The sequence below is a fragment of the Natator depressus genome, chromosome 2, assembly GCF_965152275.1.
Source record: "Natator depressus isolate rNatDep1 chromosome 2, rNatDep2.hap1, whole genome shotgun sequence".
Classification (NCBI taxonomy): Eukaryota; Metazoa; Chordata; order Testudines; family Cheloniidae; genus Natator; species Natator depressus.
The window spans coordinates 249,016,135-249,043,970 of record NC_134235.1 but is presented as its reverse complement, the minus strand read 5'-3'; the positions used below and the strand labels follow the sequence as shown (position 1 = coordinate 249,043,970).

General features: G+C 40.4%; 1 protein-coding gene across 2 annotated transcripts in view; it reads right to left on the bottom strand.

Moving 5' to 3' along the window:
- The window catches only part of RHEB (Ras homolog, mTORC1 binding), a 60,410-nt gene that overhangs the window by 25,978 nt on the left and 6,596 nt on the right, over positions 1-27,836 (bottom strand). For both annotated transcript variants that reach the window (XM_074946324.1, XM_074946323.1), the window contains exons 2-3: positions 11,759-11,830; positions 2,008-2,075 (exon numbers count right to left, since the gene is read on the bottom strand). In XM_074946324.1, coding sequence (XP_074802425.1) covers positions 2,008-2,075; positions 11,759-11,830 — 140 coding nt within the window. The remainder of the gene's footprint in view (positions 1-2,007; positions 2,076-11,758; positions 11,831-27,836) is intronic.

Genomic DNA, 27,836 nt, shown 5'->3' with positions numbered 1-27,836 from the left:
GCAGAGATGCATTTGTCGTTCTGACGATTGGGTGAGGACGTGTAACTGGAACTGCTCTGCACATGCCGTGATGGTCTTTCTAGTCAAGGCATTGTTTTACGAAGGTAGGTACGGGAAGAAGCATATTTAGACTGTCTGGTGGATGAACAGACTGTTCTAAGCCACCCTTGAAGGCACGGCAGTCAAAGCCTGGCATGTTCTGTAACAAAGGTGGTGGCTGTATTTGTCCCAGTAATTGAATACAGTTCCTGACCATGGTTTGGGGGCTGAGCTGAACTATGTTTCTTATGTTGGAAAGAGCCACAAACCTGTGCAGAGGAAGGTAGGCTCTTGCTGTCACTGGATCAAGATGTGCCCTTATGAACTCTAAGTTTTCCACAGGGGTCAAAACAGATTTTTTGTATGTTCAGTTGTAGGCCCTATTCAAGGAAGAGGTCTGTGGCCTCAGAAGTTGCTTAAGACATCAGTTCCAGGAAGTGGCCTTTCAGCACCCAGTCATCCAGGTAAGGGGAAACCAAGATATCTTTCCTGCAGCACTTCACTGCTACCACAGAGAACCTTTGAAAAGGCCCTCAGTCTGGATGATAGGCCGAAGGGGAACACTCCATAGTGAAAGTGCTCATGGCTAACAATGAAACTGAGGAATTGTTTGTGGGGTGGGTGGGTAGCGAGGTGGAAATATGCATCTTGAAGGTCAAGGGTTGAGAATCAATCTCCTTGCTCTAATGATGGAATTATCATTGCAAACGTCATCATTTTGAATTTCTGTGCCTCCACATAGGTGGTGAGTAAGTAGCCTCAGGTCTAGGATGGGTTTCCAACCTCAACTCCGTTTGGCACCAGGAAGTACCTTGCATAAAACCCCTTCCCTCTGTGCTGCATGGGAACTGGTTCTACAGACACAACTTACCACTGGGAACTATTTCTTGATGAAGAAATTGTGTAACACTGCTCATGCTGCTCTGAAACCCTACCACACACAGGAGTGACAGAACTATGAGTGAGTGATATTAGTGCCCGTAGTGGAGATGCCATACAATAAAAAGGCAAAGGGCAAACTCTCCATGATCTTGTCCTGAATTTAAATCCTTAGAAATACAAAATCATGAAATATATACATACACAGCCATGGGATTACATTAGCATTATGCATCCACACATGCTTGAGTATTTCTTTATGGAAGCTAAATTTTGCAGAGTCCCTATCATCATCAAGCTAAATGACTGTTTCATAGACCATTTATGTTCAAAACCTCCTGGAACATTCCCTGTACCTCCAAGACCGTGTGCACAAGCAACCCACTTACTCTCTGGGATTTAACAAAATGTAGTAGTCTATTTTAGTTGCAGGATCCAGCATATTTGTCAATGCCCACTAGGCATTCATTCATGAGCACCACAGAAATATGAATGTCAGTGATTATCATCACCGGTTACAAATAATATCACGCCCACCTTCATTTTGGTTAGGCATAGCCTATGGCAGCTGGTTCTTGGAGTCTGCAATAATAGGTTCTATCAGTTTAGCCCTTCTATATTAAATGAATGCAATCAAGAATGCTAACAGGCATTACTAGCACATTACATTAAAAAGTGACGCATCGATGTAACCATATTTTTTGTATTTTGTTTGATGTAGCCAAATTCACTTTCCAAACACTAGTTTAAAAAAAAAGCAAACAAAAACACCACTACAATACACTGCTTTAGCAATGTTTAATAGCCCCTCTCTATTAACCCCAAACAATCTGAACACATCTCTACTAATTTTGGGGGACTATACTACTTGATAGTATCACATTGGAAGTTAATTCAATTACTGCTAAATTAGCAAATACTAGTTTAGTGCTGTAAGCGAAGTGTAAAGGTCTTCAGAGCCCCTTTATTCAAATATATCAATTGTGGTGTTTTGCTTAACACAGGACAATAGCAATCTAATCCTACAGGAGTAGCAATAACACATGTAGTTTTCATTCTGAAGGAATGGTTCAAACAAAGGTCACTTACTTGGCCAGCTGTGTCTACTAGCTGAAGATGATATTCTTGCCCATTTACTGTGATCAGTTTTGTAAAAGCTAGAGGAAACAAGAGAAATGCACTTCAGAATTAAAACTGAATAGCTTTATACGCGAAGTCTACTGATATCAGACCAGAAATTAGTGGAGAGAACTCTAGTGGAACAATCTGAAGTTTAAGTTTTTAAAGAGGGAGTAAAAGACTAAATTGGGGTGCTCTGTATACAGTTAATATATTGCATACACTGAACATTAATGTTAATTATTAATTTAAAACTTCTGAAAACTGGAATTGCACACACTGGATGCAGAATTTCTCATAAGAGTTATTTCTTTATGTTTAAAGCACTTTAAGATTGTAGACTTTTCAAATAGATAAAAACTAGTGGACAAATTGTAGACCTAATTGGATTTTCACATTAAGAGTTACCTGAATGCAAGTCAATGTCAAAGTTAGTTAAGATTTAACATGGGGTCTTCATTCTCTAAATCCAGTTTTCCTGATCTGAATACTCACCATGAAGCAAAACATCAAAAAATGTTTTTAGCACAATGCAATTAAAAATAGCAGTGATTTATTGTGAACAAACTGCACACAGGACCACAGAAATTCTGACTTGAAGATGTCGCACTACTTTTAACTTGCTGCAGTTATCGCAGCACATTCAGTTCCTAATCAGGAAGTACATTTAGTACTATTAGAGGAAATCAAAACACTATTTATCAAGAAATGCCAATGCACATTATAAGCAGAAGATTATCTGGAAGCCACAACTCAATTTTTTCTTTTTTGCTTTTGTGAGTGTATATTAGCATAGTAATGTTATAGTAAGTGTAATATAAGCTAGTTGCCTCCAGTATTTTACTACCACATTCATGCTGAGAACATAAGGAGCCAATTTCAAAGCTTTTTGTTTTGGCCCAGATGGTTAGTCTTTGTACTTTCCAAATGTACACCCTAGCTTGCAACACTCTTGATATGCCTCTAGGGTTATTACAATGTTATGGACTGAAATTTTGACTTAGGTCCTCTAATGTTTAAAGCAGCATAGATTTCCTGAAAGGATGAAAGTCATAAACAAACAGCACCTTAAGGTTAACTATTTTAGTGCTGAATGTTTTAGCAAGAACATTAAGCTGATATGCTAAGCACACATTTCCTGACTTGCCTCCCAGCGGCCAAATGTTTTGGGAGTCCAAAACTTCTAGCATCCCCGTTGACAATCTCCACAATGCAGTTCTCTCCCTCTGCCAGTATAAACTTTTGCAGTGCATTGAAGGCGATAACTTTCAGTATTAATGTTTGTGCTTTCCTGTAAACTAAACAACGAATACTGCAAAGACTCTATTATTCATTTTTGTGTTTTGTTAAACTTGTGGAGGTTTATCTATCCAAAGCCACTGCAGAATTGCCAATAAGGGTACTGGACAGCTGCAGAATCTAAGCACCCTATTGAGGAATTTAGATCAAGTAGTTAGTATGAACAGGGTTTTATGTCATATACGAACTAATCCTGCTAGGTAACCTCCAAATGCATAGCCACAGTATGTGTATTGTAGAGATCGGGGCATGGATGAGGGTTATCCGTACAAAGCCTCAACCAGCTAAGAAATAATGAGTAGATATGGCCTCTGATAAAGGGCATATGTCTGTCTTTTGACATGTCTATAAATTGGAGGTATCTGTCTGGATAAGTTACTGGTGTGTGTCTCAATAAGCTTACACCATGCCCAGTACTATTCTAGCTTTCTTCTGGAATGAAGAGCTCCAAGTTAAAAAATGATAGCAGTTATGTTCTTGCTCTATATGAGAAAGTATTAGGGTATTGATGAAAATACACTACTACCTCAAAAAGTGTTAATGAGCAAAGTCACAATTTTCAAGATTCTTGGGTCAAGTAAGTAAGATGGAAAAACAAGCCCCTTTAGACAAGAAGGCCACATTAACACATTTAAAAGGTCCAGAAACTGGAAGGGGATAGCACTATTACCTACCATATCAAAGCTCTGACCAGTCAAATGACTCCAAAATGTTAGAACGTCTCCATACATGCTGTTACATAGTTCAAAGGGGTAAAAACTGATGGCATCTCTTTCGGGTGTGTTCTAGAAACCCAATATGCATGTTAAATGAGGAACTGTTCATCACTACTAAAAGTCAATGGTAAAGACTAAGAAGGGAAACATGCAGTGGAGGAGTTACTAAGCATCAGGAGCAGGAGGCACCCAAATTATAATGTTAAAAGCTTCACTACTACTAATGGCAATCTACTTCACCCTAACTGGCAATTATGCAGTGCCTTTGGAGAGATAAACCTTCACAGGTCTAACAAAGCATGAAAATAAATAGAGCCTTTGCAGTATTCAATGTTTAGTTTAAGATAAAGCACAAAAATTAATATTCAAAGTTTATATTGGCAGAGGTGAAGAGACTGCATTGTGGAGGTTGTCAAGGAGGAAGATAGAAGTTTTCGTAGCTGGTAAGGGACTCAACACTTTTGGCCAGTGGAAGGCAGATCAGGAACAGCGATAAGCACATCAGCTGGATTTTCTTGCTAACGCATTCAGCACCGAAATAACATGTCCATAATGCTTACTATTCCTTTGCTCACACATTTATTCTTAACAGTACTTTAGGTTGCTCTTGTGATCAAGACTCTAAAACTGAAGATATTCAGACTGTTACATTAGATTATTTACAACAAAGCTTTCACTTTATATCTCCTCAATCCCTCAGACTGGGAAGGAGGAGAAGGTTTTTTGGGCATTTAGTCTTTCGGCTTCCAGACAAATTAACTGCCATCTCATCACAGGTGACAGCACTTGGCGGCAACATAAGCAAGAGAAGACTGGCAGGCAATAGAATGTATATGAGCTGCTGACACATAGTGAACATTTGGGGGTGGACTGTTACTGTCTGTGCCACAAGAAGAGTGCCACTGAATGCATATATTCAAACGGGTTTATAGCTCAGCAGGATTATCCTTGAGTGGAGATATAAAAGACAATGGCAAACTATCCCCACAAAGGTACAGGGCTGTTAGCTATTCTTAAAAAAAAGAGAAGCTGCCTCTCAAAAGCTGAGCTATTATTTCTGCACCCCTTCCTTGAATTTTATCTATTCTTCATTCATGCTCCCAAACCCTTTGTTTCTGCCTCTTTCTAGGCTTCTGCCAAGATATTTCCTACTACACTCCTCGCAAATGCATAACAGAGCTATCCTTAAGACAGGCACTCTCTGAGCCATTTGTTGCTGCTCTTTTAGATGGCTTGAGACGACCCTGGTGACCAACATGAACCACATCTTCTGCCCATAGGTGCAGTGTGCTGTCTCCACCTCATTCAGTCCAGTATGCATGGCAAACAGAAAACAAATTTAGTTCTTAACTGAAGTGCTTTTGGTAAACCAAGTCTGTCTACTTGTGCCCTACTTACTCCTATTTTGGAAAGCCTATGGTTCCTCTCCCCCTTGTGACACCTTCACACAGAATTGTGTGCACTTTGCTCCTTCTGAACAAGCAATTTGCATGCAGTAGTCTCTACCTGTCTAAACAGTTGAAATCCTCATCACTCTTTCTTCCTCAGGGCCCAGCAGGAGCAACACTAATCTAAAGCAACACTACTGCTTGGGAGAAGGAAGAAAAGGGTAACATCTTCACTTTCTCCTCAAGCACCGCTGCTCCAACATTAGTCTTATTAAAACACAGGAGTGGAGAAATTTACCAGAACAGCCGCCTTGCTCTTTGTTTTTTATCAATACAATCAGGCTCAGCTGTTTAGAGTTATCTACTTGCCTTGACAGTATAAGCATGCAAAAAAATTCAAGGCTCATTAATTGCATCACTGCACACCTCCCAAATCCATTTCAATTCTTACACTGAGAGGTACTTTACCACAGCAGTTACAGGCTGGAGGGAACCTCAACAGGTCATCAAGTACAGCCACCTGTGCTGAGGCAGGACCAAGTAAACCTCCACTATACCTCACAGGTGTTTGTCCAACTTGTTTCTAAAAGCCTCCAATAGTGGGAATTCCACAAGCTCCTTTGGAAGACTATTCCAGAGTTCAGCTATTCTTACAGTTACAAAGTTTTTCCTAATATCCAATCTACAACTTCCTTGCTTCAGATTAAGCCTATTACTTCTTGTCCTACCTTCAGTGGACATGGAGAACAATTAATCACTGTCCTCTTTAACAGTCCCTAAAATATCTGAAGGCTGTATCAGGTTCCCCTCTCAGTCCTATTTTCTGAGGACAAAACATGCCCAGTTTTATTTAACCTTTTTTCATAGGTCAGTTTTTTCTAAACCTGTTATCATTTTTTGTTGCTCTCTGGACTCTCTTCAATTTAATCTGTATCTTTCTTAAAGTGTGGTGCCCAGAACTGGACAGTACTCCAGCTGAAGCCTCACTAGTGCCAAGTAAAGCCAGACAAGTACCCCACTTCCCGTGCCTTATTTACAACATTCCTGTTAATACATCCCAGAACGATATCAGCCTTTCACACAACTGCATCACACTGACGACTCATTCAATTTGTGATCCACTGTAACTTCCAGATCTTTTTCCACAGTACTACTATTTCTACCCAATTATTCCCCACATTTTGTAATTGTGCTTTTAATTTTTTCTTAATTGTAGTACTTGGCACTTGTCTTTACTGAATTTCATTTTGTTATTTCAGACCAATTCTTTGATTTGTCACAGTTGTTTTCCTCTGTTTTCCCTATCCTCTGAAGTGCAACCTCCCCCACTTGGTGTCATCTGCAAAATCATATATGCATACTCGCCACTCCATTATCCAAGTTATTAACTGAAATACCAACTAGCACTGAACCAGACCCAGGACTAGGTATAACCTCCCTGTCGCAAAACAAGCCATTGATAACTACTGTGGCTATGGTCTTTCAAGCAGTTATGCATCCATCTTAAAGTAATTTCATCTAGACCACATTTCCCCAGTTGCATGATTGTCCCATGGGACTGTCAAAAGCCTTACTAAAAAATAAAGATACATCACATCTACTGCTCACCCCCCATCCACCAGGTCAGTAACCTTGTCAAAAAATTAGGTTGATTTGGCACAACTGGTTCTTGATAAATCCATGCTGGCTATTTCTTATAACCCTATCCTCAAGGTGCATACAAATTGACTGTTGAATAATTTGTTCTAGTATCTTTCCAGGTATTGACATTAAGCCGATTGGCCCAGGTCCTCTTTGTTCCCCTTTTAAAGACAGGTGTTACGTTTGCCCTTCTCCATTCTTTTGGGACCTCACCTGTCCCCCATGAGTTCTCAAAGGTAACTGCTAAAGGTTCCACGATTGCTTCAGCTAGCTTCTTAAGTACCTGAGGATGAATTTCCTCAAGCCCTGAATTTCCTCAAGCCCCAAGTAACCCGAATACATCTAATGCATCATATTTTCTTTAACTGGTTCTTTCCCTATTTGGACTTAGTTCCATCCCCCATGTTAATATTAATTGCGTTGGGTATCTGGTTACTATTAACCTTTTTAGTGAAGATTGAAGCAAAACAGGCATTAACATCTCTGCCTTCTTGATGTCATCAGTTCTTAGCTCTCTTTCCCCACTACAGACACCTACACAAAGGAACTACGCTTTCCTTCATCTTTCTCTTGCTCCTAGCGTATTTAAAGAACCTCTTATTGCCTTTTTATGTCTCTTGCTAGGTGTAACTCATTTCATGCTTTAGCCTTTCTGATTTTGTCCCTACCTGCTTGTCAATAAAAAGGGAAGAACTCAAGATCTACGCTTACTATGTCAATGGGAGAGAATTTGATAAAAATTTCCTCATTTCCCTGCGACAATGGAGATTTCACACCCACTTCTAGAGCCAAAAATGAGTTCCACATTTTAAAAAGGCAGACTGATGGGATGAATTATGTCTTGTGCCCTAAGAACAGCCTGACTTTATAGTTTGTTACGCAGCTTTATTAAGAGCTCTCACTAATGAGTATGTGCATTTTCAAAACTAAACTACAGCTCTGTGCCTAAATAATTCTGCATTTGAATTAAAAGCAAAGTTTGGGAGAAATTTTAAAGGCTCATGAGAGCACTAAATTTGAATTAACGTAAAAAAGCTTCAGAAGTTGAACTGTTTTGTATATGGCATTTGGCGAAGGTGAATCATGCCAAAGTTCTGATACAGGAATGTGTAGTACAAGAATACCTTGTTTAATGTAAAGAAACTGGTAACAGGGTAAGAAGTTACTGCAAACAAAGATATCTAGAGGGCAATAAAAGCTATACTGTTTCTTTAGCTTATGTTTCATTTACTTCTGTGACATTACAGTAGAGATTCTGGCACTAGATTCAGGTCAAACGTTTTACAGTTTGTTACTAAACATTCTGGAGAAATGCAAATCCTCCCCCAGGCACAGCATTTGAATTCACCCACCACTTTGCCACTATTATTCACTGCAGACCTGAGACTACACCATAGGTTCTGAAGGAATAGAATTGCTTTCATGTTTCCCACTGTCTTGTGCTTCTCACATAAACAGAAGCATGCAATGAGAGATCTTCAAAATAAGATTTAGTGATCAGAAATGCATATTAAAGAATTTCCATTTTCAAACAATTTAGATAAAAGGCAGTGTATTTGCATTACTAAGAAGTTTAATCAGTAACTGTAGACAAGAGGGCAGAGATTTGAGACACTAGTCTGGTCACAAAAAAAACTGATTTTAGATTTGTCAGGTTTTTTTTGTTGTTTTTTTTTAAAACTAGAGCACTAATAAAAGGAAAGTCTCTTAACTGAAGCTTTTCTAAGACTCAATCTACAGCCTAATCTCCAGAGGACAAGACAGATTTACTTCTCTTAAAGGTTTGGGCGTTCAGGGCAATAGCAGCAGTCCACTGAATGCTACCAGAGTAAGACCACCACCTTCTCAACATACCGTACTTTGAGAGCTTTGCATCTCACACATGACCTATTAGAGACTGACACATAGGATACATACTTTAAAGAGAAAAACCTCAAAAAAGCTACCTTCATACTGCAGAAAGGAGGGGGACAGAAGAGAAATTCCTGAAAACGGTTTCTTAGGAGAAAATATTTACAAGGCAAGAACTTCTCTAAAAAGGCATCTTTACTGTTACTGCTGAATTCTGCAAAGTGAACACCAATTAGCAGGCCTTGACATGGCCTCCCAGTTTGAGGTCAACCATGTCATAGCATAGCGAGACTCAGACAGTCCTCTTGATAACAGCATTGTCCATCAAATTGGTGTCAAATAAAACAGCTGGCTGGACTTTAAGGGATTTAATGTGCTCCAAAAAGAATCTTGAAGACCCTTTAATACCTAGCATATAGAGAAAAGATTTAGTGAGTGAGGCTGAGAACGAGGAAAGTATGTTGGCAGTTTCCACAGACTCCTTAAGTCTAAGGAAACATCAAATGACTGACTCCCTAGAACCATATCCAGTGGAAGCTTAGTATGAAGGTGGGTCATGAAGGTCTGAAACTCACTTGGTCCACAAGCCTCTCTCACTGCCACCAGGCTAGAGGCCCTTCATGTAAGACTTGAGCTCACATGAACAAAACAGTTGAAAAGCTTTCAAGCAGCCTTGTCAGGGCCACAATATCAGACAACCTTCTCTTTTAGTGGGAGAAGGTTTAGGAGTGTCAAGCCCCACATGAACCTGATGACAAACTGCAGAGATGGGTCTACCTTTGACTAGTTACACCCTACAGCATCCCGACATAGCTATGGGGAGTTAAGTTCTTTGAGATTAACCTGAAGACTAACTAGTCAAGCAGTTTGTGTGGAGCAAGTAAAGGGGGTTCATGCACACCTGTTTACATTATCCTGCAGTTCTTTTCCCCTCTTCAAATTGTAGGCCTTTCTGGCAGTTCCCTCCCCTGTTACCGCACCCCCCACCCCAAGGTGCCGGATCACATGAGCCACGTTTTGGCAACACTACACATATAGATCTGTTAAAAATAAAACTAGTGAGCTGGCTGGAAGGAGATGCAAGGTTCAGAGACAATCTGATACTAACCTGAGTGACTCAAGCCTGATGGGATTGGCTTTGGCTCTCTGCAGAGTTGACTGTGCTACACTGGCCCAGATAGGTACAGTTATTCAGTTCAAACCTTTCAGCTTTGCTATTAATTTAGCTACCAGAGGGACTAGTGGAAAGGCATAAAGGTGCCTGCTTCTCCAAAGTGAAATGGCGAAAACGTCCCTTGCTATTACAGCCTTTTCTAGATGGCACTGGCAGAGGACAAGTCGCTTCCTGATCCATTTAATGGTGAAGACTCTTGCATGCCTCACCTGGGGAAGATCCAGCCTGCTTCCCAATTCAGAGGGCATTTGTGAATTCAGTCTACAATAGTGTTCTTCTCTACAAAGTACACACTGACTACATATGTTTTGTAGAAAAGCCAACTCCAATGCCTAGAAGGAGTGCCAACACAGTATGCTTGACAGCATTGCTACCAGGTGCTATGATAACACAAGTCAATTCTCAGGGAGGATAGGTCAACCAACTGCTATTAGCCAAAATGGACAGGGACGCAATCCTAGGCCCTGGGTGTTCCTAAGTCTCTGACTGCATGAAAAAGGGTGGATCAGTCAGTAATTGCCCTGTTCTATTCATTCCCTCTGAAGCATCTGGCACCGGCCCTGTCGGAAGTCAGGATACTGGTCAAGGTGGACCACCAGTCTTACCCAGTTTGGCCATTCTTATGTTTTTAATTAAAATAAAGCCTATTCTGTGAGATTGTTTTTCCATCTTTTATGTGGCCAATTTTCATTGGCCATCTTAATCATGTGGTGGGAGTTTTTCCAAAAAAAGTTATTGACAGAGTGCCAATTAGCAGAGGCAAGTCTCTAGAAATTTAGACTTGCCTTCTGTTGGAGTAACTATTTTGTTAAGTTTTCAAGTGCAGAGAAACCCTCAATGATTTAAGCAGATCTGACTGGAAGGAAAGATTTATGAGAAAAAATATCAGATATGACATCCCTGGATCTCTGCAGAAGAGCTGGAACAGAGTAAGTGAAGCACAGATACTGTAAGAGGGTAGCGTTTATTATCACTGGGGTAGAATTCAATGGACAGTAAGGACCCTGCTACTGCTGCTTCTAAGGATTAAAAAAAGTCAGTCCTGTACTAAGACGCTAACATGTTAGAATGAGAAACTTGCACAGATGTATCTTTGGAAAAAGACCCCACTTCCCTTGCAGTATTATGCTAGTGCATGGAAATCTGAAAGCGAATGACTAGAAATTAGTGTTTAAACTAAAATTTTCTATTATCCAAATAGAAGTGCAGCGAACAAACAGCATAATTAAAAGCACACTGGATGAATTTTGGGGACTTTTACACAGATATATTTATCAAGACGTACCAAATGAAGTTACAATTCATGAGAGAGTAACATGATTAATGAGTACAATGTTCCTATCAGAAGACAAACACCAGGATATATTTTAAATCAGATTTTAGTATTGTTTTCTTGCATCGCGTGTTTGAAGTCAAACCAGAGATACTATCTTGTTCCTTTCGCATATTACAAGTTGTAATATATGCAAAGCAGCTTTCTATCAAACACTGTTCCTCTGTTCAGTGCACTTTAAGGTTCAGTGTTAAAATGAAAATCCTCATATGGATGATTATTCCATATGAAAAGCCTTTTTTGGGATTATGCAAAAAGGACAAGTTTAATGTACAGGGAAGCACTTGGAAAGCAGCTTCAATTACCTAAAGATACTTACTGTTTTCTATGGTTGGATCATACGAATCAACAAACTGGCCTTCGACAAACTGAATAGTCAATGAAGATTTCCCTACAAAGGAAGCAAAAAAAATACTCATTTAAATCCAAATTTAAATCCCACTGTACAGAAACATTCCAATGAGTTAATTAAGCCATTTAGAGCGAGAGTCTGCTACCAGGTACAAAGTGATATTACAATAATCAAAGTTTAATGTGTTTTATGAAATAAGCATACAAACTTGTGGTGGCTTAAACTCTGGCTACAATTGGCTACTGAACCTTGTCACTGAAAGTACCAGTTCAATAGCCAGGTTCTCAATCAGTACCAAAAAGGATGTAAGAACTAGCACAGACAGTTCTGACAAGCGGTTTTCAGCAAGGGTTCTGTTTCCTAGCATAGTCAGAGCACCTACTCCAGTTTGTAGTATAGGAAAACAATTTCTGTTCCAAGTGGTGTTGATTAACATGTACTAAGATGCAAGTACCCACAAGACAACGTGGCATTTTCATACTTAATTATAAGGACAAGAGCTATGCAAGAGAAAACAGGAACTTTACATTAAGAAAAAAGGGAAGGAGAGCAAGATGCTAAATAATGGCAATAATGAAAATCATTTCAGTATCAGGATTAAAGACTGTGTTCCACACAAAAGTTTAAGGGCAAAGTCAGTCACCTCACCTATGCAGGCATTCTATCACCTATACAGTATTGGGCGTGGTGAAGAGTTACATTTACCAGTTTGGAACACTAGAGAATGGCTGTGCCAAATCAGTTTATTGCATTTTTATTAAAATGCATTCATCCAATCTGTAGAAGTTTAAAGAATAAAACCACTATACTATAGTTAAAACCCTCTTAATTGTTTCACTCTAAGAGGCATTTAACCCTCTGCCCTCATCAGAAAAAAGTTATGACTACATTAGGATCCAGATTTGTCTTTCAAGTCATAACAGTGAGAAACTGAGAATTTCACATCCCTCATTAACCTCGATTAAGAACAACTGGTCTCCACACATTTCATGATTAATCCAGGGGCCTGTAATTTAAAAACAGTTATATGTCCAGCCCTTATGGTTCTGCAAAATTATACTGTTAAACTGATGCAAGAATGTCTACCCAATTCTGAAAACAGTTTGAAATCAGTGAGAAGTGTGACCTGCCCTATTCATCTCAATAGTATGACAAAGACTAAGAAGAATACACTTAAGATCCTGCTCACATTTAGCTGGTTTTAAAAGTCATGGTTAAGCTGTAAAGCTCAGTAGCAAATAATTCAATTTGTGTCTACCCAGCAACTTTTCTGTCATCACAACCATATTTGTGTGCTTCCACCTCGAGAAGACAAGCATTCAGAGCACAATGAGGGGCCGTGCACCCCAGTATGTCCTACTTCAAAGAGCTGGAAAGGAGAAACTGGCCAACCAATTTCACAAAGATAACTAGGGGCCAGGATGCACTGCAAAAAAGTCCACGTTATAGGAAGACAAATGAGCCAGACTAGGCCTCTGGCAGGGGTGAATCACTGTTGGCCGCTACAGTAAGCCATATGACATTGACAAGCAATATCCAGAGAGTTTCTGCACTACAGAAATTGGAGAACCATTTGACAACCTGTCCCAATCACTCCTTGCTCCCTGTAAGACTTCTTCAAAAGTTGGAGGGCAGCATTCATAACTGGCAGCGAATGGCATGGAACAACTATGAGAGGGCCCGGTTCACGTTCTGTGCTGCACCTACTTCCCTCAAGCATTAGAGGAGTTCTAGTATCCCACTAAAGAGCTGAGAGAAAACTGCACCAATTAGGGTTGTTGGTTTTTTTTTATTTTTTTATTTCAACTTAACAGTATATATATTTATCAAGTGTACTTAAAAACGAAAGCTAAAAAGTCTTTTCATGGGCCAAGACAAAGTTCAAGGGTCTATTTCCCATTCAACAGCTAATCCTACCTAAAGCTATGAAGGAAATACTGATTCTTACACAGTATAAGTATTAGAACAGTCATCAGCTCTTATATGGGAGGGGCATCTTGATCTTAGGTCTTTGCAAATCAAAGCCTTGCAAATCCACCATTAGACAGGTGACTTCAAAAGCTGAATTTTGTCAGAGTAAATTAAAATGAAGTGATTCACATGGCAATAATTTAAGATGAAACTTGGGCAACTACTGAAGATTGGACTTGTTTTGTCCAGTTACATCTTAACTAGAGGCTAAGGGAACTTGTCTGCCCTCAGGAAGGATTTTGCTAACTGCTCATATTAACCAGGATTCTCAAGCTCTCAGTATTCTGAGCAATATTTTCCCCAGTATTAGTTTCCATGCACCACAACACACTTCTTTTCAGAGATTACTGGATGTTGCCTGATTTGATAAAGGCTGTTTCAGAAAGGCACAGCATATGTTCTCTCATCCCCAGGCACAAGTTTATCACCTCAACCCTACCGGAACCAGGTGTTCGAGCAGTGCAGCGTGCTACAAGATGTAGCATTTCCTGGGAAGCTTGGTCATCTGGTTACAGACTCTACATGATGTTTTGTTTCACCATCATGCAATCTGTGTGATTTAGACAGTACTTTTAAGCAGAGAGATTGCCATCATTTTACTATTGTGAAGCAAGCATTTGAAAGCACCGTTGAACTTACAGCACCATTTCCATTGCAGTGACTCCCCTACATGCAGGAATTTGCCAGATCCTATCTCATCATATGTTTACCAACACACTGCAACATAATCCCACAAAGATTGCTAAGTGTTAGATATTTTTGGACCTGGACAATAGCTTTTTTTTGCTCCTTTGTAACCTATGTTAGCGTATTGGGGAAAGACACTTCCAAACAGTGAATAGTTGACAAAATAAATCTTTAGGAAACTAATCTATTGGATAATACTGAGTAATCCCTTGGCACTGGGTACATTTCTACACAATGGTGACAGCAAGATTCAAGAACTTTAATTGATAGACACTACAAAGATTAACAGGCTTATAAGGTTCATTTTTAAAAAAGAGTTTACAGGAAAAAAGTTGTTTGTGACCGAGACTAAAGAACAGTTTAAGACTATGCCATAATTATACTTTGCTGTCTAAACATCAGTTTATATGCATGGCTTTCCCAAGTCTTCCTACAGACTAGAGAACAAAATCCAGAAGTGATCAGTCTGAATTCATTCTTCACCAGACTCACAGAAGTGGGCTACGAGGCTCTTGATGCAGTTTCCCCAGTATTAATGTGACTAGTTTCATAGAATATCAGGGTTGGAAGGGACCTCAGGAGGTCTTCTAGTCCAACCCCCTGCTCAAAGCAGGACCAATCCCCAATTTTTGCCCCCGATCCCTAAATAGCCCCCTCAAGGATTGAACTCACAACCCTGGGTTTAGCAGGCCAATGCTCAAACCACTGAGCGCTATCAAAATTGTTTCAGTAGAATGGGGTATTCTGAAGAGGGGTCTCAGGTCCCATTAACAACCAGAAGGCAAGATCTTAGCTAAGCTAAGAGGCAGGAACAGAGCACTTGTTGTCTTAATGCCATATTAAGCTATTAGATCTAGTGCTGTCAAGACCTAATTTCTCAAAGAGACTACATTTGAGCCAAAAGAAGAGATGCTACAAGAGGTGTGTCACTTCAGGGCCTTCCAGTTAAGAAATAGCCTATATGCATCATAAGCTTTCTGTTTGTGAGGCAAAATAAGCCTGTATGCAGCTCAGCTGTAGCCGTCTCCTCACTACTTCCAGGAAGTCACACCAGTTTACTCAAGCTATAAAAATAAGCCATTGTATCATCCAAGAAGTCATATGGGAACTTCTAAAGAAAAAAAGAGTTAAAGCTAAATCAAGCATTATGTCCTACAACAACCAACCTAAGAATAAAACAGATCTTCAGCTCACACATTTAACATGAAATGATATTATATACAGCAAGCAGTATTTTAATGCAACTGAAAATTTTGCCTACAACAGCAGTCAGTATGACCATCTTGGCCAAGAAATACTGAGCGCATAAAATAACTAGGTGGATGCACATTTAAAAAGGAGAGTTAAGATTTCTAAGAATAGAAGACAATGCTAAAATTTAATGTTCACCTGTATTACAAAAATCTACTTGAATTATTTCCCTCTCCTCCCTCAGAAAGAGTACCAAAGAGAAAACAGATAGGAAGAACCAAAAAACTCAATAGCTGTGTTCCACACTACTCCTCCCAAAACCTTGCAAATGCAAAAAACTAAATGTGTGATGAGAACCCATTTGATAATTATTCTTGCTCAGTGCTCTAAAGAATGTTACACAGGAACAACGGCCAAATGTAAGATTGGATAGAATTTCCCTCTGGAATATTATGAGCATATGTAAGTATGGAGCACTATATAGTCAATCAAAGCAGACTTTAAAAAAAAAAAACCAACCTTCAAGTTAGGCTCCTAGATCATTAACTTTTGACACACTATTTCAGAAGTCTCAGTGCTTGTAGAGAAGACTAATAGTCCATGCAGATAATGGCTCTTCAGGGTCAGCCTGGGGTCTTCCTGGAATCATAGGCTTGTTCCAGGTGTTTGACTGTATTAAAAAAGACTCAGTGTACTAGCCTGTTTATGTACTGGAGAGGATCTTCATCAAGACTGTTTTGATCTGTCCATCAAATCCTGAAATTGTCTGAGCTAACCCTTAGCTCTTCTATCCTGGTGGGAACGCTTGATTGGTAGATCCAGCAAAGATATGTTCTGCTGATAGTAGGATACTCTGATGGACTGGAGAGATTTCTGGTGTCACTAGCCAGTTAGCAGCTTTTAAGTGTCCTGTGTAAGTCTTCAGCTACTTTGGTACACAGCCACAGGTCATCTCTTTAGCTGGTGGTTAGTGCCATAAGCAACCAAATAAAATGAATACCATATGACTTGGTTCTTCAAGATGTGTTGTCCATATGTATTCCACAGCCTACCCTTCTTTCCTGCTAAAATGGAGTTTAACGCCTGAATTCTGGAAAAAGGGTGGTGTCATGAAATATATAAACATATCTTGAAGAACCACAGTTACTGTAAGGTAACCTTTTTCTTCAAGTGATTGTCCATGTGTTCCACTCTTGGTGACTTGAAAGCAATGAACTGAAATGGAGGTGCGTGCTCAAAGCTTATCTATATAATAATTGCAAGAAAGCTCTGCCAAAGTGCCCACCTGACTTCGGTGCTTCTACAAGGGAACTATTTTGCAACCATACATACCAGTCCCCAGATAGTTACTCTAAATATTTCAGAGATGGGAACACTTCTGAAAAAAGCCACAGAATCGGCCTGTACTCTAGTAGAGATTCTAATCTAGCTAGAACATTGGTTCCCAAACTTTTCGGCATCACGCACCCTTTTTAATTTTCGAAAAACCCTCACGCCCCCCACCTCTTCTTTACCATCATCCATCCCCCCTTTTAACAAATTCAATTCATAAAATTTAAAATAAGCACAAATAAATTTGTGTCAAGAAAAAATAAAAATGTAATTTAGAATAAATAGCAAACAAAACGAATTTAATATGAAGGATGATGCTGCATTTTCTTCGCGAGTTGGGAAATCCTAAGTTTGAAAGATGAAAAAGTGTGCAACACAAATAGTTTGACATCCAAGTCTATTCCTTTGTTTCGTTTTTATTATGACTAAACTTGAAAAGTTTCTCAGAGGTACGTCGACAAAAACGGAAGAATACGTAGCTCTTCTTCTCCAACTTTTGGGTAAATTGGGAAATATTTTAAACAAAATTCCTCCAGGCTTAAGTTTCCGAAAATATCTTTTGCACTTGAATCTTATTTCATTTCAAGTGCTTGTTCTTGCAATACTTCAACGCTGATGTCGCTTCGTTGCTAGAACGGATTACATGTTAATTTATGAACGGGGTTGGCAGAAAAGCTGTCTGGAAAATAGCCGATGAATTGGTCAGCAAGGCAGTCCAGATGAAACAATTTTGTTCTTCGCATCCTCTTTACAAAAGTTCTTGGAAACCTTCATTTTCAGCGAGTGGTGAAAATGTTGGAAAAGACGAAGAGTTAGGCGTCTGAGCTTGCGTTTGACGCTTCCAAAGCTTGATTTTGCCGTAAAACACTTTGATGGCATCGTGGTGTGCTGGAATGTTTGCAGAGTTGTTTCCTTGAAGCTTCAAATTGAGATTGTTCCAAGATTCAAAGAATGTCCACAAGATATGCCAGTGAAAGTTGAAACGTTTGGTCCGTAAATGCATGATAACTTTTTTTCCTGTTGCTTGAGGAAAAATTTCCACTTCGTCTTTCGGTTCGAATAATCTTGAAAGCATGTTCCCTTTGGAAAGCCATAGTACCTCCTTGTGAAAAAAGAATTTTGATCCGCTCCCAAATCCGAGCAAAGAGCTGCAAAAAGTTTTGTATTTAAAGCGCTGTTCTTCACAAAATTGACAACTTTGATGACCAAATTCAACGAGTCACGTAGGTCATCTGGAAGGATTTTAGCAGCCAAAACTTGTCCGTATATGAAGCAGTGAGTCGTGGTTACGGCTGGATTTTTCTTCCTTTCACTAATGTCACAAATCCAGAGCCAGAGCCAAGCATCGCTGGAGCACCGTCTGGTGCATACACCAACCAGTTTTTCCCATGAAAGTCCATTTTCTTCAAAAAAGTCAGAAACCGTTTTCATAGCAGAAGCCTTTGATGTGGTCAATTCCTTCGAAAAAAGCAGTTCTTTCACAATTCCATCATTAATGAATCAAACGTAGACGAGCAACTGACAGCATTGTGCTACATCAGTGGTATCGTCGCACTGAATTGTGAAAAAAGGAGACGCTTTCACTGCCTCCATGACTTAAAGTTTTAAATCTTTCGCCATGTCAATGAGACGTTTCACAGAAATCTCAGAAAGTGAAATTTCCCATTTTTTGCCCTTGCTTTCAGCACCAAGCACAATACCAGCTGCTTTCAACAAGCAAGGCTTCACAAGAGTTTTTCCTATTATGTGCGCTTTCTTGGCTTTAGCGATGAGCAATGACAGTTCACAAGATGCTTCTACCACTTTGGCCGACGCTTGATGAAAAGCCTCCAGTAGTGTCCAGCATCATGCGTTTTAATTTTGAAGTTTAGCAGCAAAAAACTCTTTTGGTTTGTCTTTCAAAGCACTGTAGTTCTTTATCAAGTGTCGCTCAAGACGAGTAGGTCTCAGGCATCATTGCTGAGAACTGCGTGGCACACTACGCATTGAGGATAATCGATCCCATTTTTCCCCCCCCATGATGGTGAAACCATACTTAACGTAGTCTTCATCGTACTTCCTTTTCTTAATCATATCCATAATATACTAATAAAAAAACTAAAAATAATTTTCCTGATTCGTGAATAACAGACGCAAGTTAATCTGACAGGTTTCAGAGTGGTAGCCGTATTAGTGTGTATCAGCAAAACCAAAGAGGAGTACTTGTGGCACCTTAGAGCAGTGGCTCTCAATCTTTTTTACTGGTGACCCCTTTCACACAGCAAGCCTCCGAGTGCGACCCTGCCCCCCTTAAAAATTAAAAACACTAATATATTTAACACCATTATAAATGCTGGAGGCAAAGCAGGGTTTGGGGTGATCCCCCATGTAATAACCTTGTGATACACTGAGGGGTCCTGACCCACACCCCCCCTGCTTTAGAGTCTAACAAATTTATTTAGGCATAAGCTTTCATGGGCTAGAACCCCCTTCATCGGATGCACGGATTGGAAAATTCAGGAGCAGGTATAAATACATGAAAAGATGTGAGTTGCCTTACCAAGTGTGAGGTCAGTCTAACAAGACAGTTCAATTGACAGCAGGATACCAAGGGAACAAAAATAACTTCTGAAGTGATAATGAGAATGGCCCATTTCAGACAGCTGACAAGAAGGAGAGAGTAACAAGTAGGGGGAAATTAATATGGGGGAAGTTAGGTTCAGGTTTTGTAATGACCCAACCACTCCCAGTCTTTATTCAGGCCTAATCCGATGGTGTCCAGTTTGCAAATTAATTCCAGTTCTGCAGTTTCACGTTTGAGTCTGTTTTAGAAGGTCTTTTTGTTGAAGAATTGCCACTTTTAGGTCTGTTACTGGAGTGACCAGGGAGATTGAAGTGTTCTCTGACTGGTTTTTGAATGTCATGATTCCTGATGTCAGATGTGTGTCCATTTATTCTTTTGCGTAGAGACTGTCCGGTTTGGCCTATGTACATGGCAGAGGAGCATTGCTGGCACATGATGGCATATATCATATTGGTAGATGTGCAGGTGAATGAGCCCCTGATGGTGTGGCTGATGTGGTTAGGTCCTATGATGGTGTCTCTTCAATAAATATGTGGACAGAGCTGGCACTGGGGTTTGTTGCAGGGTTTGGTTCCTGGGTTGGTGTTTTTGTTGCATGGTGTGTAGTTGCTGGTAAGTATTTGCTTCAGGTTGGGGGGCTGTCTGTAAGCAAGGACAGGCCTGTTCCCCAAGGTCTGTGAGAGTGAAGGACTGTCCTTCAGGATAGGTTGTAGATCCTTGATGATGCCCTGGAGAGGTTTTAGTTGGGGGCTGAAGGTGATGGCTAGTGGCGTTCTGTTACTTTCTTTGTTGGGCCTGTTTTGTAGTAGGTGACTTCTGGGTACCTGTCTCGCTCTGTCAATCTGTTTCTTCACTTCACCAGGTGGATATTGTAGTTTTAAGAACGCTTGATAGAGATCTTGTAGGTGTTTGTCTTTGTCTGAGGGATTGGAGCAAATGCAGTTGTATCTTAGAGCCTGGCTGTAAATAATGGATCGTGTGATGTGGTCTGGATGAAAGCTGGAGGCATGTAGGTAAGTATAGCGGTCAGTAGGTTTCCTGTATAGGGTGGGGTTTATGTGACCATCGCTTATTAGCACCGTTCTGTCCAGGAAGTGGATCTCTTGTGTGGACTGGTCCAGGCTGAGGTTGATGGTGGGGTGGAAATTGTTGAAATCATGGTGGAATTCCTCAAGGGCTTCTTTTCCATGGGTCAAGATGTCATCAGTGTAGCGCAAGTAGAGTACGGGCATAAGGGGACAAGAGCTGAGGAAGCGGTGCTCTAAGTCAGTCATAAAAAAGTTGGCATACTGTGGGGCCATGCGGGTACCCATAGTAGTCCCATGACTTGAAGGTATAAATTGTCTCCAAATCTGAAACAGTTGTGGGTGAGGACAAAGTCAAAGTTCAGCCACCAGGTTTGTCGTAATGGTATCCATCAGGAATAGCATCCCCGATACCATCATGAGCCGGTCTTGCGTGGTGAGTGGTGGAGGTAACCACTCCCATGATAGAAAAGTCTCAAAACACTCTCACGAGCGAGCTAGGACGTTTTAAAAAGTTCCATTGCTTTCTACATTGTTCTCCAGCCTCCCCACCGACCAAAACGGCACTCCTGCACGTCGAAAAGCAAAATGAAAAATATTTGCATTTCGTGCTTTGAAATTTGAAAACATTACAGTTATATACTTTTATTTATAGTTGTATTTTTATTATACTTTGTTATACCTTTATTCTTGTCTACTTATATTCATCATAAAAAACAAGTAGTTAAATAATATAGGCCTGTAATTGGAAAAGTTTATGAATTATGTATACAGAATATGTATAATTTATTGTCTGTTGGTCTATTAAATAAATAGTTACATTGATGGTTTTTTTCGTTATGAAAATTTCACTGCCTCGTGCTCCCCTTGGAATTTCTTCACGCCCCCCAGTTTGGGAACCGATGAGCTAGATACTAACTGCTTGATACAATCTGAAAACAATTTGGATACTGTTTGGGATGATGTAAGCTTGTCTCTTCAGTCTCTCTGAAAATAGCAAATAAACGGAGGCTGAGTGACTTGGATGTCCTTAGAGCCCTCTCTTTCTGCATGAATAGAAGTGTGAAGTCTCCCTTCCCTTTGGCAGGAACGGGGCTTAGGAAAGAATACTAGTAAGGATATCGTTTGATTTAAGTGGAAAACAGAAGTAACCTAGGGAAGAAACTTTGGATATGGTCAAGTGCTAATCTTTGTGGAAGACAACATATGATGGGTCCACCCTAAGCACCTGTAACTCACCTACTTTGAGGGCTGAAGTGACCACCATGATGCAAGGGGAGAGGCTATGATCCTGAAGGGGCTCAACAGAAAGACCCCTGGCCAGGACTGCATCGAGTAATAGGACGACGAGCCCTTGACCACATTGGAGTCCATCCTGCTGATAAATGGCCTCTGCTAGGGCTCATTCTCCTCCTCGTCACAGGCCTGGCTGGGGGGTCTCTAGTCTGCCCTGCCAGGACCACAGCCTTCATCCCCTTCCCCCCCACCCCCTTGCATCTGCAGGGATTGGTTATCATGAGCCATGCAGCAGCGCAGAGAGCCCTCTGCAACTCCACTGTCCTAAACTCACTCCTGCTCCTTCACCAGCTGATAGCCCCCACACTATCCCTGGGCAAGAGCCATTCAGTAGCAGAGTGGCATGTCCTGCAGTAAGGGGCTCATTCTCAACATCGTCCCAGTAGGATCAGGACACCTTCAGGCGAGGACGGCCATCCAGCTGGGCCAGGATCACTCAGGGGAAACAAGTGATCATGTAGCAAAAAGGGTTACAGTGGCCACCAAACAGTGAGATCTGAAGGATTAAAAACAACCGTGCTTTGGGGTCAGTGTTCAAGAAGAGCATGAATGCAATTACATATACGGCAGGGACTCAACTGCACTAGTACAGTAACAGGGGCAAGTCTGCTTATGGCAGTAATGGGTCATAAAAGAAAAATCCTAGTAAATAACCTGACGAATTCAAAACAGTGGAAGTCTGGAAAGGGAGAAAAAGATAGTTTGTGCTGCAAAGTCTGTAGAACAGAAGTCTCTAGAAAGGCAAATCTATCATCAAACACTGGAAATTAAAATAAAGCCAAGCAACGGTAGGCCAGGCTACAACAGAAGCCTGTATGGAAAGAATGAAACAAGAGGAAGAAAAAAGCTGTGTATTTGCAGCACACTCTGGTACATGTATTGTGCTCTGAGGCGATTCCAACGAATGCTGTCCATGGTTTGAACTTTTATTAGCTCTGTTTCAGAAGCATGTACCAGCAGCGCACACTTGTCCAGAACATCAGCAGCTGGGGGGAAGGGGACTGCGCACACATACACCCGAATTTTTTTTTGCTCACCATCAAGCTGTAATTAGGGCTCTTTTGAATGGTGAAAAGTTCTGTTTAGTAAACGATGAAACCCCAGAGCTTTCTAGACAGCCATCAATGAATGTCCTTGCAGCATTCAACAATGACAAAATGTGTCAAATACTATTTGCTGAAATCCTTTATTGTTCTTCAGTGCAATGCAGGGGTCATTTTGATTTGGGTTCAAGATGTGCTGCAAGAGTACAGCCAAACGTAGGGAAAAAAAACGTGTCAGTCACCACTGACTACATGATGCACAGGCAATGCTTTGTAAAGGACTTGAAAGAAATGTATTCACACTTGCTGCATATAATAGCTCATCTTAATTAGCCTCTTACTCCACTTTTTCATGTTCTCTGTATGTATGTGTGTTTATCTATCTATCTTCTTACTATATGTTCCATTCTATGCATCCGATGAAGTGGGCTGTAGCCCACGAAATCTTATGCTCAAATAAATTTGTTAGTCTCTAAGGTGCCACAAGTACTCCTTTTCTTTTTGCAGATACAGACTAACATGGCTGCTACTCTGAAACAGTCCATGCATTGTGCATCTTTTCTCATGCAGCCATTGATCATGCAATCAAAACTGATGCGTTCTGCATCAATGAATTTGTGGTACATTTTAATATACCAATAGGCAAAGGTGAGTGCTTTTTAAGTCTGGACAAGCAACAACATGAGCCCACTGCGTTTGTGGCTTTTTTTTTTTTTTTTTTTTTTTAGCTTGAAGCAGCAAAATTCATTCATTCGTATTGGGACAGTTTAACAGACTCATTAAAGATGCATTCACTCCAAAGAAGGCAATGAAATTAGACTGTCGCGGACAAGGAAAACTAGCAGGAACACTATTGCAAGTTATGTTTTCCTTGTGTATCCATCAGGTTTATTTGCAAATGGAAACAAAGGTACCCTTGATACACTGCACTGACATGTTTGACAGCAATTTATAAGTTGCAGCTGAGGCAGATAATGCCTTAAAAAAGCAGAACTCAAGTCAATGGGCTCCAAAAGGCAATTCCTTCCATATGCAATGCATACTTTTGCATCAGATTTTCAAAGCAAACCAAAGGCAACCATATCCACAATGTACCTGACAGACTATAGTTCAGGATCTTTTTTTGTCAACGGTAAACTGTTTGATCTATTTGTCAAGGCTCAGATGTCATGCAATTTAAGTGACTATAAAAAAAACAGGTTTCAGAGTAGCAGCTGTGTTAGTCTGTATTCGCAAAAAGAAAAGGAGTACTTGTGGCACCTTAGAGACTAACAAATTTGAGTATAAGCTTTTGAGAGCTACAGCTCACTGTGTATTTTCCCCTTGCCAGACAGAAGTTCAAGCATGATTCTGACTTGCACATGATGCGTGGCGAGTCCTGCGATGACAGCGTACCCGGATTTGAGTACTGGAATAGTGAAACCGAATCATTGCCTGTCATGTCTAGTGTGGCATTACATGCACTTGCAGTGCCAGTAACTTCTTACAGACACTGATCACCCAGTCTGTTCAGAAAAGGTCAAGATAAACATTGCATAGGCCTCTCTAAAGCCCGCCCTGGGCAGCTCAACGTTTTGTATTGCAATAAGGACATACATTCCAATATGGAGAGCTTTCAAAATCCAGAGTTATCTGCTAGTAACAAATAATTATATATTCTAACACCTGTAACAAGAGGCCCGGGTTTGGTTTTTTTGCTCAAGCCTCCTTAGCTGTGGGAACTGAAGACTACGGGCAAAATTCTGTGATTTAGACTTTTGAATTAAGCTTGTCACAGAAATAAAGCTTTAACTTTTTGAATCTCAACACTGCTGTCACTGACACCCCCCACCTTTGTTTTCCGCAATATAAAAACTAACAAAATCTAAAACCTTGATTTTTTCCTACTGAGGAAACTGAACTCAATAAAAAATAAATGCTTAAAACAAAACCAAAAGACATTTTCATCAAAACTAAAAATTAACAATCTAACTCTGCCAACCGATTCATAAGCTAAACAAATTGAGCTCTAAGTCTCACTATAAGGCACAAGAGATATTACCCTTGGCTGCTAGTTGGAACTGCTCACGGTGTAAGGAGGAACTAAGAGACAGCTGGCCCCACTCCACCCCCTTTGGGACCTGCTGACAAAGAGATGCAATAGGAAGAATGCACACTAGAAGTAGAATATGTAGTGATAATCACGGAAAGAACCCATATTCTCATTATGGGTCAGCTCATTTTGTCATAGATCCTGGAGCTGTAAGAACTTTGAGTTGCCACCTGTGAGTTACTCATGTTTTGTCAGGCAAGCTGGAAAAGACTGGGGTTGCCTTCTGCTGCAAGCTAGTGCCTGACTAAAGGAAGGCATGGTGCCAACTTCTCTTAAACAAGCACTTATTGGTAACTATTGCCTCTTATGCAAGTCTATTAGGGGTCATCACCCAGGCTCTGAATTTCCTTGGATCCATACCACTCATGTGAAGTCTGGGCACATATAGTAAGGAAACAGCACTGATCCCAATCCTATAATGGGCAGGTCAAGTAACAATGGTGATTCTAAGTACTAACAAGATTTTGGGGATTTTTTCAGACTTTGGGCAGGGAGGGATGATGGCACTTGAATGGATCTATTTCTATTGAGATCCTAGAGGAGGATAGCAGGTAGCTGAGTGATTGCCATGAAGATGTGTTTATGCAGGGTTTTATTTGTTCAGAACATAGATTTTATGTACACATGAGGATGCTGGGGAGAGGATGGAATGGGAAGATGAGTGATATGGGCTGTTACATCATCAAGGATGTTCTACACTACATGCTTCTAGTCATAAAGTAGATGTTATGACATTCACTCACGAAGCAGAACTAGTAAAAGCTATAACGCTTTTTTTATAGTGCAGTTTCAGTACATCAGTTTTTCAGAAGTCATTGATATTGTGGTCATTCAAAAGGGGGCAGAGAAGTGACTAACAAGTTAAGTGTTATCATGCCTTGTTATCTGCTCCTTTGTTCCCAAGGAGTTGTCACTGAGCTAGTGTTTATGTTAGCCTCCTGCACCACTTATGACTGAGCTTTGCAGCACTTGAGATCCTCAGGGACATTTAATGAATGTACACCAACTCACCTACCCTTTCATTTCACATACCCTACTGCATTGATATGAACATCAAGAAGTTTATCCTCATTTATGAATTATAGCCCAGCAGGACAGTATAGTTCTGCTTACTGGAACATAGAGATAACGGACCACAACAAGAAACAGACAATCATTCTGTGGAGGTACTCTGCAATCCTCTCCCAAAGGTTTCTAGGGAGGGCTGCCTCACATCTCTCTTTGTGATAGGACACTTTTGTGTGCCATTCCATGATGATTTCAGCAGGCATTATTGCAACAAACAGTTTAGTAGCATATGGACTGGAGGGACTTTGGGATGACTGCAATAGCTGTGGTCTTCATTCCTTTGTTAGAGTCAGGAGTCATATCAGATAAAATCCCCACTGCTTGTTGAAAATAGTACCAATACTCATTGCCACTGCCCTGTACTCATATATATGTAAATAGGGGCCAAAATATTATAGTTTCACCTACAACTGAAAAATTCCCTTATTTTCTCCACTCCTCACCCTCAGGCCATACTCACACTCACCATGTCTGGGACTGGAGAGAGATGTTGTGCAGAGGCCCTTTAAGGCTGAATCCACAAATTTTCATGGTCACAAATTTTGTAGACCCCTTATTATAAATGTATAGCAACCACTGCATAATTCATAGGTTCATTAAAAGATAGTGGAATATTCATCAAATGTACTCCAAGCACTATGCAATTCCTAACTGCCTCAAAAGTTCAGAGCAAGGTAGAGCACAGCCCCCCACACCACATTAATGTGGCAGACCGTGACAGTGCTCTTTCAAAGCCTCCCTTGGACATACAGTTCCATGCTGAGCTCTAATGTCTCTTGCACCTGGCTGTTTCAAGTCAGACAGGCACTCCACCTCTGCCCTGCACCCTGGCAGCAACTTTTCCCTCTTTGCCTTACAGATATTATGAAGGACAACAGGCAACTAAAACCATTGGGATATTTTTCTCACTGAGATACCACTCTGAGTAAACACACGTGAATTTGACCTCTTCCTCACAGACACCCCCACGCAACTTGCTTCTATCCCACAACACATTGCAAAAAAAGTTTTCCAAACGGTGGTAAGTGGCACACTGGGATACCTACCTGTAGTGCACTGCACATCAACACAAGCACTCCTGGTGAGTATAAGCATGCACACGCACAAGTGATATATTAACTGTGGCAGCTTTATGCTGACATAATTTGCATGGACCAAAGTCTGTAGCAGACATGGCCTTAGTATGCTTTGACTTACTACCACTTCAAACAGCAGTACATCAAAGCACACTATGAAACTTTTAGTGCACTATAGCAATGTCCACACTGAACATTACTACACAGCAAACTAGTGCACTGTAGATTCACACCTTGGCTTGCCACACTAACTTACTATGTAGATAAGCCCTTGATGTTTTAATTATTCAGCATATATTCCTACAGCTAGATAGTATTTAAAATAAATTCTTGCAGGTCACTGTTGAGAGCTACCGGAAGTTAAAGTAGACTAGTGTTTTACTTTATAATTGAATTTGGCATCAGTATAAGAGTAAATTGTTAAGTGGCTGCATTATAGAAGCCAAAGAATTGTTTGGCACTTCCATAAGACAGCACTGCACACCCAGACATCCAGTGTTTAATTGCAGCAGAACCTACCCTTGCAAGTTACTGTATTCTAAACAATAGACTTTCAACTTTTGTATAAATATAGCAATAGCAGGATCCATGCCTTGTTCAAACAAGGAACCCCTTCCTTTCAGACAAAGATGTTATCACTTGGTTGAGTGAGCTAGCACTGAGTCAGAAAACTACAAGCATAAACATTTAAGGATTTGACA